Below are 19237 nucleotides of genomic sequence, written 5' to 3' on the forward strand. Positions count from 1 at the left end.
AACCATAACCTAGAAAGAATTTCTCATCTAGTCTACTATCCATGTACTTAAATATATATATTCGGCAGGCATATATTTTGAGAACCTGACTGTAATTTATACAAATCTCCTTATTTTATTGCATGATACAATTGTGTTGTACATATCATGTGACCAACATTTAAATGGCAGAGTCCTGATATTTGCATGGAAACGCCTTAGGAACGTCTAATTAACCATGTTTGTAAATGATGACAGCAATGTAATTCAAAATATACACAAGCCTGGAAAATAGACTACAGTAGTCATTTTAACTAGAATGGCATCAGCTTCATAGCAATTGTTGCATTAGAAATGGCCATTTCTAATTTTGAGAACCTGACTGTAATTTATACAAATCTCCTTATTTTATTGCATGATACAATTGTGTTGTACATGTCATGTGACCAACATTTAAATGGCAGAGTCCTGATATTTGCATGGAAACACCTTAGGAATGTCTAATTAACCGTGTTTGTAAATGATGACAGCAATATAATTCAAATATTTGAATAATGGCCATTATTCAAAAGGATTTGCATACTAACATACCTTCACTTTTAAAGCAAACTTTTTAAATCTTTATAATTTGTACTTTAAAGATTATATAAGTGTAATGAAGACCCTAACTAGATCGATTGCCTGAAGTATAAGTACTTCTCACATATGTAGAAGTTTGATTTAACTGAAGTTATGACTATTTCAAAGACCTAAACAAGGGTTTAAATGGGTCTGGATGGGCTTCACGCATGTGCGTCCAGTACTATGCCAACTGAGATACATCCGATCCACCAAAATCTATCTTTGTGGTCCATTTTTTAGGATATTTGTCACACAATTTCAATAAGATCACCTGAAAAAATATAACTATATGTGTGGTGGGGGGATTCCGTGTGTACAATAAAAATTGAGTATATGATGAACTGGAAAGTCTACATGAAGAAAAATATAGAAATGGCCAATTTTATCTCATGCTTCCTTTCCCATAAAATGACACTAAGAGTTGAATAAGGCCAAGTAATATTTGGACAGTTTTGTGAGATACTTGAGCTAGTATTCCATCCCAGACCAGTGAAATTTCAATACCTGACTTTTAAGAGGAGTTGTAATATCGATCACTAAGGATGGAATCTCGGTGCTAGAAATACGAAGTATGTTCTTATGTACTTCCCTCAGGTCAGGAGACAGCTGACAGGTGTGAAAGTTCTCTTTTCAAAAGAGAAAGTGAAAGGATGTACTTGGTCTTATTTCTAAAAACCATTAAGCAGTATTAAAAATATCTCAATTCTATTTTGCTTTAGAAACAGAAAAGGAAGAGTATCATAAATGAGAGTACTGTGAAGACAGAGATTTCTCAGGAAGAACAGCAGCTTCTAGAATTGCCAGCAACCAGCAACTCCTCAGATGCCAGTGAACTCCACAATCATCAGGTACAATTGACAACAGCTTCTAGCATTCTCTAGACTCCCCAGACATCTCCAGAAACATGTCTAGCTTTAAAAACATCTCAGGGCTCTTCAGCACCACCCTGCCAGAATTGTATAGTATCTCCAGTATCAGACGCTAGCGTCCATATGAACTCTCATTTTTCTCTAACACTGTCCAGTGGTGTCCAGACTCCTTATGTACCTTCTGCAACAGCATCAGGTAACATTCCTCGCTTACCTTCAGAAACAGTGTCCAGCTCTCTCACTGCTCCTCAGATGTCTCCAGTATCAGTGTCTAGCAGCACCCAGAAACTTCACCTACTTACATCAGCATCATTCAAAAACTTGCAAGTTTCTCACAGTCCTAAGTAGTAGCATCCACAAGTGTCCAAACCACTACAGGGCCTTCAGCAACATTGGAAAACAAAGCCAAGGTCATAAAGAGGCCTCCAGTAACAGCATCCAGCAGTGTTCATGTTCCCCATGCTATCCAGGAGCAGTGCCCAGGAATGTTTACAGCAGTCAGATGCCTAAAAGAACAATGTCTAGTAACGTTCAGCTTCTTAACTCTGCTACAGTAAAAGTGCCCAAGAATGCCCAGGTCCCTTAGCAACAGTACCTGTTTATTTTCTGACTTCTTTGCCTTCTCCAGCAACAGCTTCTAGTAGTTTTCAGGCTTCCAAAGTACTTCCACCATTAACATTCAACATTCTTTCAGATCCTCAGGCACATATACCAATACTGACAAGCAGAGCCCAAACCACACAAACACATCCAGCAGCAGCATGCAGCTTACTCCAGGCTGCTCATGCTCCTCCACTGACAATGTCCAGAACTGTGTGCACCACTCAAGAACATCAAGGAGTAGCATCCAGTACTGGTCAGGCTCTTCCCTGTCCTAAAGTAGAAGTACCTAGGTGTGCCCTGGCTCCCCAGATGCCTTCAGCAACAACATCCAAAAGTCTCCTGGCTCCAAGGGGATCTCCAGCAACAGCAATCAGTGCTCCCCATGATCCTCTGGGTTCTCAAGCAACTACCAGCAGCAGTCCACGCAGGGTAATGGCTTCCTGCTCTCATAGTATAATGACAAAGATTAGCACACTCTTGCAAGACTTCTTCATTAATCTATATGGACACATAACCTTTTACTTAAATAATCACTATTTTTATTATGTAGAGTTACTGATCCTTCCCTACATTCAATTTTAGAAAACTTTGTATATTCTACTCCATTAAGAAAATGTCTGACTCAGTGATCACCTGATCATGCCTACTCTTAAAGAGTGTGCTGAGTCACATGAGTATTTAATTTTGCACATTATACTTTTTATTCAAGGTGCTGTTTTCAGTTTGTGAATCATTTCTGCAATTATATCGGAAATGTACTTCCTTGGCGTCCAACGTCGGGCTATTTTGCCCCCGCCCCGGCACAGGGGGGATGCAAACTCCATCTTTCCCAGCCTTTGCGAGCAAGTTACCGGAGCTCAGGAAGTGTAAAAGCCTGTTAGCTTTTACAGCGCACTCCCTGCTCGCTTTCCCTTCCCCCACTCCAGGCCACGATACAGTCGCAGAGCAGCGACCCCCACGGAGCAGTTAATAGCTCCTGTTTTGCTATATGTAATCTTACTATGTTAAAGTAAAAGCCTTTCTGTTTTGTTTAAACAGAAAGAGGGGAAATGATGGAGGTGGGTCTTGTATTAATCTGTTGCTTTCATTGGTTAATTAATAAAGAAACTGCCTAGGCCCATTTGATAGGCCAACCCTTAGGTGGGTGGAGTAAACAGAACAGAATGCTGGGAGAAAGAAGCCGAGTCAGGAGTCTCCATGATTCTCCCACTCCAGACAGACGCAGGTTAAGATCTTTCCTGGTAAAGCAGCTCATGGTGCTACACAGAATATTAAAAATGGGTTAAAACAATATGTAAGAGGTAGCCAATAAGAGGCTAAAACTAATGGGCCAGGCAGTGATTAAAAAAATACAGTTTCCGTAAAATTATTTTGGGGCATAAGCCATGCGGGCGGCCGGGTGCCGGGGACGCAGCCCCGCAGCTCTTATTACAACACTTCCTGATGTTAGAACACATCAGTTGGTAATAACAGTTAAGCCCCATCACCCACAGAGTGAAGTCTGCATGTTTCCAAGTCAAGGGTCAGAGAGTGCTTCAGCTATAGCTGCCTCCCTGCACTGGTACCCAGGTCGGCTGTGATGTCCTCATGCTTCCTCTTCCAGTTCTACTGTGTTGCCTCCATTTCAAAGTGCTCTCCTGGTGCTCAGAAATGGAGGAGGATACTTAGAAGGCAGGTGATCAAAGTAAAATGACCTCATGAACATTTTCTGGTCCCAGGATTTTCTTCCATGCATGTATAGAAAAAGAAGAGGTACTAGCATGAACCCCTTCTGAGTAGAAATATTTCAGGGTATCTTCCTAGACTGCCTACCTATCCCTATTACAAGAAAGCTCTAATATTTAGTCCAGGTTTTGTAATCACTTCCAAATGTTCCTAGAATAAAAACTTGACTAGAGCGTTGGAGGCATTGAGTTCAGCCCCACAACTCTAAGTATAGTCCCTTCATTTACCAAGTAACATTCATATTAACTGGAATCACTAGGTAATAATTCAGGTAAATATCCATTTCTCCCTTTATTTAGATTATAGTATGGCAATCATTGTTTAGATGTTCTCCACTGTACTCAGTGGAATTATGCCTTATGATCTGTCTGAATTACGCATGTTTATCCTGTGTGTGTTTTATGTAGACACCAAGGAAGAAAAACATACCCAAGGAACCTGCTAAGGAAGAAGGTTACCAACAAGGTCCCAAAGAAGTGATGGTTTTGAAAGTAACAGAACCATTTACTTATGATTTGATTGATGACAAAAGGATGTTCCATGCCACAGTGGCGACTGAGAATGAATTCTTCAGAGTGAAGATTTTTGACCCAGTTCTAGAGGAAAAGTTCATTCCAAATAAGATCATTGCCATATCAAATTATTTTGGCTCAAAAGGGTTTCTGGAAATACACGAAGCTTCCTGTGTGTCTGATGTAGACCCAAACAGAATAATGGTTATCTCTCAAACACTGAGGCAAAATGCCAATACTACTCCTAAAATTAAAGATATTTTCTTGAAGCCAAAGGGGACATATTTGAATGGAGAGTTTGTGGTATATGAGGTAAGCCATTGCAATACTTGTAAAAATTTTTTTGTAGTCTGGAATTTTAAGTTTTAACTTGTCACTGGAATTTGCTCAACTTATTTAACACAGGAAGTAACTGCTTTTCATATCAGAAAATTATGAGAACGGTTCCTTTGTTTGGGGATTGGGGGAGTCTCTTATCATTCTTCTCCACAAGGTAAAACCATGAAAAAAATCTTTAGATTCATCAATAACTTTGGCATTTTCCTGGCGATGACAATCCATTATATCCATCTTATCCCTAGACACTGTTCAGTTTATAGCACACTTTCTTTTTATATTCTATATCTTTGATAGCTTCCTTGCCCATATTGTTGGCAACTCAGTTGTGAAAAGAGTCAAACTCAAAGCCTACATACAGTCTGAGATGATGAAAATGAAAAGCAAGAGACTATTTTGGCCCAGGTTGAAGCCATGACCAACAAGACAAGATTATTTCTTTAATGTGTTCTCATTATAGTATTATTTACATTGTATCAAGATCGTTTGATAGGGTGATTAACGTTTTAAATAATGAAAGGAAGAACAGTTTAACAGTGTAGTTTAATTTCACAGTATAACTAGGAACAACAAAAGTGAGGAAATTCAACAAATCTGTGACTCTCTGGTGTTTTTTTTTAAGTTTTAATGTACCAGTTCATTAGTATGCTTATTAAGTGTATGATTTCATAATTCATTGTTTATGAATCAGCCATGGGTTTTTAATTTATCTATGTTATTTTTGACTGTGCTGGTGCATTCAGTTACACAATTAATAAGTAAATTAAGTGGGGCACAAACTTAAATGCCAGAACTAAAAACTGTAGATTCAACCTATGAGGGTTTAGGAAGGAGTAGAGTGAATGATGTGTGCACTGAGAAAATGTGATTGATTTAAAAAGGAGGTGAAATGGCAATGGCACTGGGTTTTGATCCTACTGCATGTACTGGCTTTGTGGGAGCCTAGCCTGTTTGGATGCTCACCTTACTAGACCTGGATGGAGGGGGGAGGTCCTTGGACTTCCCACAGGGCAGTTCACCCTGACTGCTCTTTGACCTAGAGAGGGAGGGGGAGGGGAGAGGGGCATGGGGAGTGTGGGAGGGGGAGGGAAAAGGGAGGCGGGGAGGAGGCGGAAATTTTTAATAAAAAAAATAAAATAAAATAAAAAGGAGGTGTGTGTGTGTGTGTGTGTGATGAGTGAGTGAATCAGTCTTTCTCTCTCTGAATGTTAGTCTTTATTTGTGTGTCCGTGTATTTGCTTCTCATACTATTTATTATTTCTGTTAGTGTGTTGTTTTTGTTTCATTATTGTTGATTTTCTTCTTTATTCACCTGTTTGTTTTCTTAAGAGAGAGAAAGAAGCTGTGGAGTTGGAAAGGTAGGGAAGTAAAGATAATCTAGGAGGAGTAGGGAAGGAAAAATTATGATTAGATTATGTTTCATGAAAATAAATTTATTTTCAATAAAAATTAAAATACATTAAATGAAAAAAGACTTATAGTAGTGTTTCTCAGACTGACAATGAGCCACAAGTAGCCTTTCTTCTCAGGCCTCCTGCAGATACCTAAGAAACCTGCAATGGTAACTAAAGGGTTCTTGCTGTTTATTTTTGTTTTTATTATTTTGTCCCTTAAGAAATCTCAGATACTCTTATATGTTACCATAGTACTTAGAAATATACTCATTTTCCCCTAAAATTACACAGCAGAAGATATTCTCAAGTAGATAAAACATACAAGTGGCTTCCAAGGGCTGCAGTGATGACTAGGCTCACAGGACTTCAAGAGGGAGTTCAAAGAAAAGATTTGTTCACTAAAACATCTTAAACTCTCTTGTTCCTGAAAATCTTTTTTCACTTGTTTATTTTGTCTGTGATGGATGGGAAGACACACAAAAACCTTTAAAGTAGTGTGAAAGTCAGGAGAGAATCTCCAAAAATGAGTTCTCTCTTTCTACTATGAGTCCTGCTAATTGAGCCCAAGTAATCAGGCTTGCCAGCAAGCCCCATTCTCCACTGAGCCATCTCACTGGCCCTTGTGCCTGTGATTCTAAACCGAAGAGCCATCCTTGCCTTGGCAGAGACAGGTTTGTGCTGACATTCTTTATTCCTCATAGAGGTGACAAGCTGTGCCACATTTCCTAAAAGATGAATGCTAACTTGCTTTTCAGAAAACTGAGAGGAATTCCTGCATTTACTATGGAATTGAAGATGGTACAGGAAAAATGGAAGTGGTGGTCTATGGAAAACTGACCAGTATAAAGTGTGAGCCAGGCCAAAAACTTGGACTTGTTTGTTTTGAATTGTCCTCAAGTGAAGATAAATGGCAGCTGAAGTCTGTAATACACAGTTTCATGCAAGTGTGTGCTCTGGGATTTAATATTATTAAGAATCATTCATGTATATATGTGTGTGTGTGTGTCTATATAAATACACATATATATGTATTGTACTTAACTGTTGGCATTACATAGACAATCCAACAGGAATAAAAATTAATTTTTTCACATTTAATAATGAAGTTCCTTCCATTATCTTTCAAGTAAATATTTTTAAATTATAATAAAGAAAAAAATTGAAAAAAGCTCAAAAGTTGTTACATGTTTAGCTAATGACAAAAAGTATCTCATTTATCAAAGCAGAGAGATAATTTGACAGGACTCAGGTTACTTAATGTTTGTTTTAAATTATGACTCTTTGATTTTTCAAAATAAGCAAAACTAAAGCACAAAGAACCTTGGAGTCTTCATGTATAATATTCAAATACTGTCTGTTGCAGAGCATGATGTATAGAAATCATAAGTTCCCAAGGATGCCCTGGGATAATCAGACCACAATGTGCTAAAATCCACAATCTTTGTCATACTTAACACATTGTGTGGGATTCATTTTACACTTTAAAAAAGGCCACTATAACCGTGTGAACAGAAGAAATGGAGGGGATCACATGTTCGTTCACATAGAAACGCTCTTACAGCACCATGGTTCTCACACCACCAGCCAAAGTTTCAAACCTTCTCCCATGGCAGCTGCAGCAGCAAAGTCCTTTCTCCCTCCTCCCAACCTGCCTGTTTAATGAGACTCTGCAACTCAAACCTCTACCTAAGGGAGGGCAGCTCTTTCCTGTCCTCTGGAGCTCTGTGTCATACCCAGCCCTTCCAGCTGTGCTCAAGTCTGTAGGTATGACTACTTTCATAGTCCCAAGTAGGGAAGAAAGCTGACTCCAAAGCCAGAGAGGCATTTAAAAAAATATACCAGTGAAAAATGGCACATGACCTATAGGGACGTGTCAGTATGAATGTAGAGAGTGTTTGGAGCCATTTGAATTTCACTTGATCTGACCTCATCATCTTCTTCTTTAAGGTCACCGATGTCAAAAAGAAAGTCCCTTAAGCCTGATTCAGATCTGAAAACCTGGATGCCAAGGATACTGTTTATGGAGATAAGGTCCAAGTCCAGAAAATGAATGTATATATGAACTATTGCAATACCATATCTATGAAAGCCAGCTCCTTTTTTTTTTTTTTTATGATTTTCCAAGACGGGATTTCTCTGTTTTGTCCTTGCTGTTCTGAAAATCACTTTGTAGAGCAGGCTGGCCTTGAACTCAGAGATCTACCTGCCTCAACCTTCTGAGTGCTGGGATTAAAGGTCTGTACCGCCACCATCAGACCTGTTCTTAATTCTAGGAAATGGTACTTTCTTATATTCTTTATAAACTTTCGTATGATCTAAGTTCAATGTTTTTACCAATCATTTTTATACTTGTTAATCCATAAGTTTTACATATAAAACTTAAATATAAAGCCACATTTTCAATAAAGCAGTGCTTCCTTGGGAATATCTGTCAGTCATTTGAGAATTGCTGTCAAATCAAAAGTATAGAATACATGCTTCACATGTGATGTTAAGGACAAAGCATGTTAAAGAACAAGTAGATCACATCTGCCCCGCAAAACCAAGGCATTAATAGACACAAAAGATTGAATTCAGCCTTGAGTGCCGTTTCCAAAGCTAGTGTGCTGAGGATAGGACAAGTCTCTAAATTTTCTCCTTAAATAAATAATCCTTTTATTAATCAAAATTCTAAACTGGTGTGCGATTGTTTTGTGACTTATTTCTACATCTGATGCCCATGTGAATTTGGAAATCCATGTCTTATTTCCCAATCTAATATCATGGAAATTTGGGTTTAATGGGGATGGGGAGTTAGCCCATGGTAAATTCCCATCAATAGATCGGTGCAACTTGAAAATCATATGTGGAAGGGAATTCTATTTTTGGTTTTGTTATTTTTCTTTTTCTTTTATTATTTCCTTTGTTTTCAATTTGTTCTTCCAGCACATGAGGATGAGACAGGTTAGCATGGCAAACACCTTAGCCACTTGAGACTTCAGTTTTTCTTGTTTGATAACCACAGTTGCACTTTTCAGTCTGAGATCATTATCTGCACCTCCTGTGTACAAACATTCTGCAGTCAATATATCTGAAACCTATTGACCGCATGGACACCAACATACATCAGGTCACATATATATATATATATATATATATATATATATATATATATATATATATGTTGGAAATAATGAAAACGATTACTGCACTGAGAAATAATTTATATTCATATTTCACAAATTCTTTTTGATACCAAGAAAGAGGATCTAATCCAGACTGGATTAGTTCAGGTGCATGTACAACAAGACAAACTGTGTCCTCATAAGGAACTTTTATGATGAATGTCGTGTTTACCACCTTCCTCCTATGTATAATTGTGTGTATATAATCAAATGAAATACTTTGTGGAAAAGACCTGCACAGGAAGTAAATGCCTACCTAATCTAAGCCTGTCAGTTGAAATGAAGATCCACCCGTGTCACACCCCCACAGCACCCAAACTCCTTCTCTTGAACATCATGAAAATGTTTCCAAACAAAAACTGGAGCCCTTGAACACCTTTCCTCATGTGACCACTGTTGCTCTTCACACATATTCCTGTCTGCTCTGTACTGTCACTGTGCTTTGAGAAAAGTTTCAAGGCTTCTTTATAATCTGTATGAGCCTTTACATAAGTCTTTGCATTAAAGGGCAAGATTTTGGAAACATTTGGCTTAGATTCTGACTACCCCCGTATACTGTAACAAAGATACAAGAAGAAACCACACCAAATGCTGAAAGTTATTTCTTGAATTCCCAAACTTGCAGATCTGTGAGTGTTTCATTTATCTTCCTCATATAACACTTTATCAGTAGTGTCCTGACACACCAAAGAACAGACTCAGAGAGAAGAAAATGATGACTTTACATATGAGAAAGAGACGTGGAATTGTATCTTATACAGACCTAAGTTTCAATTTGTATAATCCACAAATGCTATGCAACAAAGATGAGGGTAACAGTAACAAATCCACCTACATAGAGTGTTCTGGAACCATTCTCTGATTGTTTTGTATGAAAATTTTCCTCAGGAGGTGTAAACAAGTATCTACTCACCCCACACTGAAGATCAGATCCAAATAAGTTCAATTTGTTGAAACAATAGGATTGATTTTTATTGTGTTTCTTATAGGAATATCGATGAAGTGTTACTTACAGAAGCAGAAATGCCTCAAAGATAGCTATGTCATCAGTTCTTCCCAAAATGAGCATCAGCTCACAATAGTCAGAAATCTGGAGCACCCTTGACAGACTGTAGACAGTACAACGCTTTGGAGAGTGTCCTTTTCAGGTAGTTCAGGTGGTCTGAGCCCCTTCTGCATAACTTGGCTGATCTCTACTTTTTCCACATAATATGCTTGGAAAAAGCTTGTTGAGCATACCAAGCAACATCCTATTTATTCTAAAGGAAGGAGGTCAAAATTATATCCAGTTTCAGGACTTCCTGAAACCCCTAAGTTGTTTATTTCTTAACCTAATGATTTTACTTGCAGAATGCGAGTGTCCACCCATTATTAAAATATCCTGCTATTTTTCATCCTTTTCTAACTCCCTGTGTTTTAACAATCTTTCCTCTACAGTGAAGGATTTGATTTCTTTTTGCAGGGAGATGCTTTTAATTACTGAGATGCAGATGTAGGAATTGCAGGGGCCCACAGTGACTCCATTTCTCCCTAGACTCATGGACGGAGAGTTAATGTTTGTGAAGGCCAAAAAACAGGATGTTTAACTAACGTTGTGCTTACTAGATGTGTATAGTGTTAAGGAGGTTATTATGATTGTTTGTTCCTTGTATCATTGGTATGGAAGTTTTTATGCACTCTCCTTTTGCTTGGGGTATTAAGGACTATGATTAATAAACTTGGGGTTTTTCAGTATTCACTGAGAGGCCTCCCAATTCTGTCTTCTGTCTTTTGTCTTTTTCTCAATCCTCAATCTACTTTCAGGGATATTTGAACAAGTCAGCTCAACTAGACAAGGAACAAGCTTGGTGACTGGGCAATTGGTAACTTTATTACCAAGTTTTGGGCTCTCCTATTTAAATGTGACTTCCTTAGGAAAAAAATTGTCTGTCACACAGCTAGTCAGATGACCCTTAGATCAACTCTGACTGTTTAGAACAATGTACAGATACCCTGAGAAAACTATGTATTTTAGCTCATGGCTTTCCTCTCAAAGATGCAGTTTCAGTGATGCTTTTTCAAATGCTTTCAATAAGGCTTTGCTTCTTGTGCTATAAAACTTGAGGAATCCACATTATCTGGGAATCTTTTCTATCTAAGCTAAAGGCAGAGCACTTCCTCAACACCTAATAGAAATACTAATATGATTGGTGCAAATAGGAAATTTCCCTTGTATGTGATGAACTCTGTATCTAGTCTACAGAAATCCTTCTCTGCTTTCAGCAAACAGCTTAGCATCACTGTGTGAACTTGGAAAAACTGTCCTCTGGAAACCCTTAGAGAAGCTCAAGATTAGTCCTAATATAAGACTCCTATGCTGTTGTTATTTATTATTATTATTATTATTTTGGCAGTGAAGGTCAAGCTGGTAACATGAAAAAATGAACACCCATTCAGTCATTTCTACTGGTCTAGCTTCATCCCTTTGTGATTCTCTACAACAGGCCTCGGAGTGATCAAACTTGACAGGAACCCATGTTACCCACCTACTTACCTGTGCCCTCCTTTGCCTCATCCATTCTGCTCTCTCCAGAGTACTCTTAGAGCATCTGCTGCCTTCTTACTTCAGCCCCTGCACATAGGCCACCTCCATCCATATTCAACTCACTGATTTCCATGGCCATAGCCAAGCTAACTCCGGTTATTCCTCTACTGGTCTTCCTAGAGCTGGACTCTAAGACCTGTTGATCAGAACTATGGAGCCAGCCCTTCCCTTTCTACCTCCCAGTGTTTCTGAACCTGTAGGTTATAACCCCTTTGAGGCTTAAACAACCCTGTCACAGGGTCACCTAAGATCATCTGCATTATGACATAAATGTAGAAAGATTACAGTTATGAAGTAGTAATGAAAATAATTTTATTAATGGAGTCAACACATGAGAATGTATTAAAGGCATACAGAATTAAAAAGGTTAGAATGAGTGTGCTAACCTAACATCAAGACCACCCACTGCATCAATCTGGGACTACTTTGAATCTGAATCCAGAACTCAAAGTAGAGCTTGAGATCTGAGAGTAGTTGGAGCCTGAACAGTAACACTCAGACTGACAACAGGACTAAAATCTAAGCATTATTTTCCTGGTCTAACCTATCAGATGGTGACAATAGACCAAAAACTGAGCATCCACTCAGGAGAGGTGTTACAGATATTTACTAGAGATGCATGGTTCCCAGGACAACACCAAATCATAAACAATCAAGACAATATATCTGTGTCATAAGTAAGCCCCCAACCCTTAGAAGGATTTATGCACAGTGGGGGCTCCCTTCTAGATTCTGGATTAGGCACAAACCATATCCAATGCTTGTTTTCAGAGGGAGATTCCTTATTAAGCAGGAAAGAGAAGTTAAAGTGGCTGCTTATTGTCAGAGGTTTTCTGTTCAGCCTGGTCCTGCAGTCATTAAGTCCCAAAGAAATCACACAGAGGTCTACATTAGTTATAAACTGATTGGGACATTAGCTCAGACCTCTTATTAACTCTTACAATTTATATTAGACCATTATTCTTGTCTATGTTAGCCATGTGGCTTGGTACCTTTTTCAGCGAGGCAGACATCTTGCTTCTTCTGTGGCTGGGTCATGACTGGGGACCAAGCTTTCCTCTTCCCATTATTCTCTATGGAGCCAGCTCTTCCCTTTCTTTCTACCTCCCAGCAGATCTGAACCCGTGGGTTGCAACTCCTTTAGAGCTTTAATGACACTTTCATAGCAGTCACATAAGACCATTTTGATGGAGGAAGGTCATTGGTTAAATAATAAAGAAACTGCCTAGGCTCATTTATAGGCCAGCCCTTAGGTGGGTGGAGTAAACAGGCAGGATGCTGGGAGAAAAAAGCCGAGTAAGGAGTCGCCATGATTCTCCCACTCCAGACAGACGCAGGTTAAGATCCTCCCTGGTAAGCCAGTTTATGGGGCTACACAAAATATTAAAAATGGGTTAGATCAATATGTAAGAGCTAGCCAATCAGAGGCCGGAACTAATGGGCCAGGCAGTGATTAAAAGAATACAGTTTCCGTGTAATTATTTCGGGTAAAGCTAGCCGGGTGCCAGTGGGAAGCAGCCCTGCCGCTCCTATTACAACAGAGTGGCGCCCAGCGTGATAATAAACTTCACGTAAAACCTGAGAGGGCTTAAAAAGGAGAGAGAAAAAATTTAAGACAGCTTTTTGCTGTTTGTGGGTACCTTTTTCAGCGAGGCAGACATCTTGCTTCTTCTGTGGCTGGGTCATGACTGGGGACCAAGCTTTCCTCTTCCCATTATTCTCTATGGAGCCAGCTCTTCCCTTTCTTTCTACCTCCCAGCAGATCTGAACCCGTGGGTTGCAACTCCTTTAGAGCTTTAATGACACTTTCATAGCAGTCACATAAGACCATTTACTTTAGGATTCATAGTGGTCGCAAAATTGCAGTTATGGAGTAGCAATGAAAAGCATTATATGGTCAAGGTCACCACAACATGAGAAACTGTATTAAAAGGCCAGCTGGACTGGGACTGAATGAGCATGTGATAAAACTGGACGCTCTGAATGTGACTGACAATGAGGGCAGACTGAGAAGCCAATGATAATGACACTGGGTTTTGATTCTACTGCATGTACTGGCTTTTTGAGAGCCTATTCTGTTTGGATGCACACATTCCTAGACCTGGATGTAGGGGGAAGGGCCGTGGACTTCCCACAGGGCAGGGCACCCTGACTTCTCTTAGGACTGAAGAGGGAGGGGGAGGGGGAGTAGGGGCAGTGATAGCGAAATGGGGGATGGAAGGAGGTGGAAATTTTTAATAAATTATAAAAGGATACAGTATTAGGAAGGTTGAGAACCACTGTGTTAACCTGACATCAAAAATCTGTACCAGTAAGAATGACCAAGATCAAATTTACTGATGAAAACTTATGCTGGAGAGGTTGTGGGGAAAAGGGAACATTCCTGCATTGCTGTGGGAATGCAACCTGGTACAGCCCCTTTGAATGTCAGTGTGACGATTTCTCGGAAAATAAGGAAACAACCTTCCTCAAGACCCAGCAGTACCACTTTTGGGTATATATCCAAAGGATGCTCAATCGTGCCACAAGGACATGTGTTCAGCTATGTTCATAGCAGCATTGTTTGTCATAGCCAGAACCTGGAAACAACCTAAATGCCTTTCAGACAAAGAATGAATAAGAAAGATGTGGTACATTTACACAATGGAGTACTACACAGCAGAAAAAAATAACATCTTGAATTTTGCAAGAAAATGATGGAGTTAGAAAACATCATTTTGAATGAGGTAACCCAGACCCAGAAAGACAATTATCACATATACTCACTCATAGGTGGTTTTGAAACAAAGCAAAGAAAACCAGACCACAAATCACAATCCCAGAGAACCTAGAAAACAATGAGGACCCTAAGAGAGACATACATATATCTAATATACATGGGTAGTAGAAAAAACAAGACTTCCTGAGTAAATTGGAAGCATGGAAACTTTGGGAGAAGGTTGAAGTGGAGGGCAGAGGTAGGGAGAGCTCAACAAAAATCAATAGGAAACCGCACCAATTTGGGACTATTTGGAATCTGAACCCAGAATTCCAACTAGAATTTAAAAGCTGGGTATAACTGCAGTGTGAACATTAAACCCACAGTGACCCCAAGACTGAAATCTAAGCATTATTTTCCTCATCTAACTGTCAGATGGGGGCAATAGTGACCACAAAACTGAACATCCATCCAGAATGGTTTTACAGATATCCACACCAAAAATAAGCTTGCATTTTCATGACTAGATAATCTTAATTGCTAGTACAAAAACCAAAACAAGTAAATAAGACAATATACCTCATCTCTAAACAATTGAGCAACCTAGGATGGGAGGGTTCCATAGTGAATGCTCCCTACCAGATCCTGGATTAAGAAAAAAATCACACCCAAATGCCTGTTTTCACAGAAAGATCTTTTATTAAGTGGGGAAGACACATCAATTAGGTGAGCCATAGTGGTCTTCTGATTGCTGGAGTTTGGTAGTCAGCCTCAAATGAAAAAATTGTCTGAATAAGAGAATAGACCTTGGAGGCAAGCTTTATAATCTAATATTGTTTTTAACAAGTCAAAGGAAATGGGGAAGAATGACAAGGCTTGCCCTAGCCACATGCTCTAATAGGCTAGTTTCCCTTCAAATGCTATTGTAATAAGCCCTGAGAAAAGTAGTTTAGTAGCAATAAATGACAAATATTTCAAAATAGCACTATGAACATGCTTAAGGACAATAAAGATGATATTATTAAGTTCCTCATTAAAAACTGTGTATGCACAAATAGTTGGTGTTGTGATATATTAATTGAAGATGTGTTACATTTAATTATGCTGTGGAACATTTCTTTAACAACGCAAAGGTATGTTGCATTATTTATGTTGTACTTGCTTAACTCTGAGAAGTTATCTGATTTTGCCAATTTAATCACATGATAGATCTAATAAAGAGCTGAATGTCCAATAACTATCAGGAGAAAGATTAGGAGGGACTAGCAGGCAGAGAGAATAAACAGAAGGAGAATTCTAGGGGGGTAGAAGGATCAAGAAAGCGACCAAGAAAAGAAGGAAAGAGGACACCATGGGCCAGCCACCCAACTACACAGCAAGCCACAGAGTAAGAAATAAAAAGGAATATAGAACAAGGAAAGATAAAAGACCAGATACAAAAGGTGGATGGGATAATGAAAAACTGGCTAGGAACAGGCCAAGTTAAGGATGGGAATTCATAAGGAAGAATAACTTCAGGTCTTGAAGGTGGAAGCAATGGATATCGCTGTCAAAATAAATGTTAAATCTAAAGGAATGCAGGAACCAAACATTTAGGAAAACTTGGGTATTATGACCAGAAAAAAAAAACCTATATGAATAATAGATATAGAGGAAGGAGAAGAAACTGACTTAAAGGCATAGAAAATAATGTAACACAATCTTAGATAAATTACTGATGTAAAAAAAGAGATGCTTATCAATGTGCAGTAAGCATAGAGAACATCAAATTGATATGATCAGAAAAGGAAATCTCTGTTAGATACAGTAATTCAAACATGAGAAGTAAACAATAAAGAAAGGCTATTAAAAGCTGGGAGATAAAAAGACCACATCACTTATAAATGTAGAATTTTTAGAATAACACTGAATTTCCAATAAATACTCTGAAAATAAGGGTCTGGTCAAATGTTTTATGCATTCTGAAAGGCCACAGATGTCATCCTAGAATACGATATGCAACAAAAGCATCTTCACAATCTACAGAGAAAGCAAATATCTCATGATAGGAAAATACACATTTTAACAATTTCTCTGTACTAATCCAGCTCTACAAAAGACACTAGAATAAAATATGCAATATGAAGATCAAGATACATAAAAAGGAAAAATTACGATATAAAGGGTCAACACATGAAAAAGGGTACAAGGAATTAATAATACTAAAACAGTTAATCAAAAGAAGAGGGAAATCCACAATAATGAAATAAGAAGAATTAATGAATAATTAATGGTCTCTATTCTTCTAATAAAATGACACAAGTAACAGACTAGATTAGAAATCAGGATCTATCTTTCTGCTTCATTCAATAAACATTCTCCAACTGTCAGAGACAAATATCAATTTAGGGTAGAAAATGGAGAAATGTATTTTAAGTAAATAGAAGTAAGAAGTAAGCAAGGAAGAGTAGTTATTTTAATATTTGATAAAACAGAGTTTGTGCCAAAACTAACCAAAAGTAAAAAGTAAGGGCACTGAAAAATCATTAAAGAAAAATAATACAGCAAGAAAATAACACCTTTTAACATTTATGCAACAGACATGATGGCATTCAATTTCACAAAAGAAACACTAGTTCAGTTAAAATCATATATTAAGTTTAGCACAGTGAAAGTAGGTGACTTCAGTATGCCACTCTCACTAATGGACAGGTCATTAAGAAAACAAAATAGCAGAGAAAATTTGGAGTAAAATAACCTTCTAAAGCAAATGAACCTAACAGACATCTATAGAACATTGCACCCAAACACAAAAGAATATACTACTTGTTCAGAAGTCCACGGAACTTTCTCCAAAGTTTACCACATATTGGATACATAGAAAGTCTTATCAGAAATAGATAAACTGAAGTAATACCCTGCATCCATTCTGACTACTGTTAATTAAAAACAAAAGCAATCTATAGATTCAATGCTATCTCCATCAAAATCTGAACGCAATTCATGACAGACCTTGAAAGAACAATACTTAGCCTCATATGGAAAAACAAAAAGCCCAGGATATCCAAAACAATCCTGTACACACAAAAAAGGAACTTCCAGAGGCATCACCATCCCTGACATGAAGCTTTATTATAAAGCTACAGTAATGAAAACAGCTTGGTATTGGCATCGAAGCAGACAAATTGACCAAAAGAATCAAATCAAAGACACGGATACTAATCCACACCCCTACAAATACCTGATTTTTATCAAAGAAGCTAAAACTACAAAATGAAATAAAGAAAGTATCTTCAACAAATGGTGTGGGCTTAACTGGATGTCAACATGTAGAAGAATGCAAATAGATCCATATCAATTCCCATACATGAAATTCAAGTCCAAATGGATTAAAGACCTCAATATAAATATGACCACACTGAACCTGAGAGAAGAAAAAGTGGGAAGTAGCCTTCAATGCATGGGCACAGGAGATCACTTTCTAAATATAACCCCAGTAACACAGACATTGAGAGCAACAGTAAATAAATGGGACCTCCTGAAACTGAGAAAGTACTGTAAAGCAAAGGACACAGTCAATAAGACAAATAGAAAACCTCCTGAATGGGAAAAGATCTTCACCAACCCCATATCAGACAGAGGACCAATCTTCAAAACACACAAAGAACTCAAGAAATTAGACATCAAAACTGCAAATGATCCAATTAAAAAATACAGAAATAAGCTGCTGTGGGACAATGTCTTATAAACTGTCACTTGCATTGTTTTAACAAAACACTGATTGGCCAGTAGCCAGGCAGGAAGTATTGGTGGGACAACAAGGCAGGAAGTAGAGGTGGGACAACAAGAATAAGAGAATTCTGGGAAGAGGAAAGACTCAATCTGCAGTTCATCCAGACACAAATGAAGCAAGGTGGGAATGCTTTGCTGATAAAAAGTACCAAGCCATGTGACTAACACAGACAACATTATGGGCTCATTTAAGAAGTAAGAATTAGTTAACAAGAAAGCCTGAGCTACTAGGACAACCAGTTAATAATTAATGTAGGGCTCTGTGTGTTTCTTTGGGACTGAATGGCTGTGGGACCTGGCTGGACAGAAACCTCCAACAACACTAAACAGAAAATTCTCATTAGAAGGATCTCAAATTGCCAAAAAATGCTTAAGAAAATGTTCAGCATTCTTAACCATCAGGGAAATGCAAATCAAAATTATTTTGAGATACCATATCACACCAGTCAGAATGGCTGAGATCAAAAACACCAGGGATACCTTATGCTGGAGAGAATGTAGAATAAGGGAAACATTCCTCCATCTAGTAGGAATGCAAACTTGTACAAACACTCTGGAAATCAGTATGGCAGTTTCTCAGAAAATGGGGAATCAACCTACCTCAGGATCCAGCAATATCACTCTTGTGCATATACCCAAAGGATGCTCAATCATACTACAAGGGCATTTCTTCAACTATGTTCATAGCAGCATTATTTGTAATAGCCAGAACCTGGAAACAACCTAGATGTCCCTTAACCAAAGAATGAATGGGGAAAATGTAGTAAATTTACAAAATGGAGTACTACTCAGAGGTAAAAAACAATGACATCTTAAAATTGGCACACAAATGGATGGAACTAGAAAAAAAATCATGAGTAAGCTAATTCAGACCCAGAAAGATGAACATGCTATGTACTCACTCATAAGTGGGTGCTATCTGTAAAGCAAAAGAAAGGATAACAAGCCAATAGCCTATGATTCTAGAGAAGCTAAGTAACA

At 38.2% G+C, this 19237-nt stretch overlaps 1 protein-coding gene across 3 annotated transcripts in view; it reads left to right on the top strand.

The window, feature by feature from the left end:
* Positions 1 to 8145, top strand: part of LOC130874719 (interferon-activable protein 203-like) — a 28294-nt gene extending 20149 nt beyond the window's left edge. For 2 of the 3 annotated variants that reach the window (XM_057770163.1, XM_057770161.1), the window contains 3 exons: positions 1320 to 1448; positions 4205 to 4621; positions 6795 to 7104. In XM_057770163.1, coding sequence (XP_057626146.1) covers positions 1320 to 1448; positions 4205 to 4621; positions 6795 to 7097 — 849 coding nt within the window. In that variant the 3' untranslated portion in view covers positions 7098 to 7104. Of the gene's footprint in view, positions 1 to 1319; positions 1449 to 4204; positions 4622 to 6794; positions 7105 to 7986 lie in introns of those variants that run through there. The other variant, XM_057770164.1, reaches the window with a different exon arrangement.
* Positions 8146 to 19237: the final 11092 nt, after the last annotated feature.

Source organism: Chionomys nivalis, chromosome 5 (assembly GCF_950005125.1).
Source record: "Chionomys nivalis chromosome 5, mChiNiv1.1, whole genome shotgun sequence".
In the NCBI taxonomy this organism is placed as follows: Eukaryota; Metazoa; Chordata; class Mammalia; order Rodentia; family Cricetidae; genus Chionomys; species Chionomys nivalis.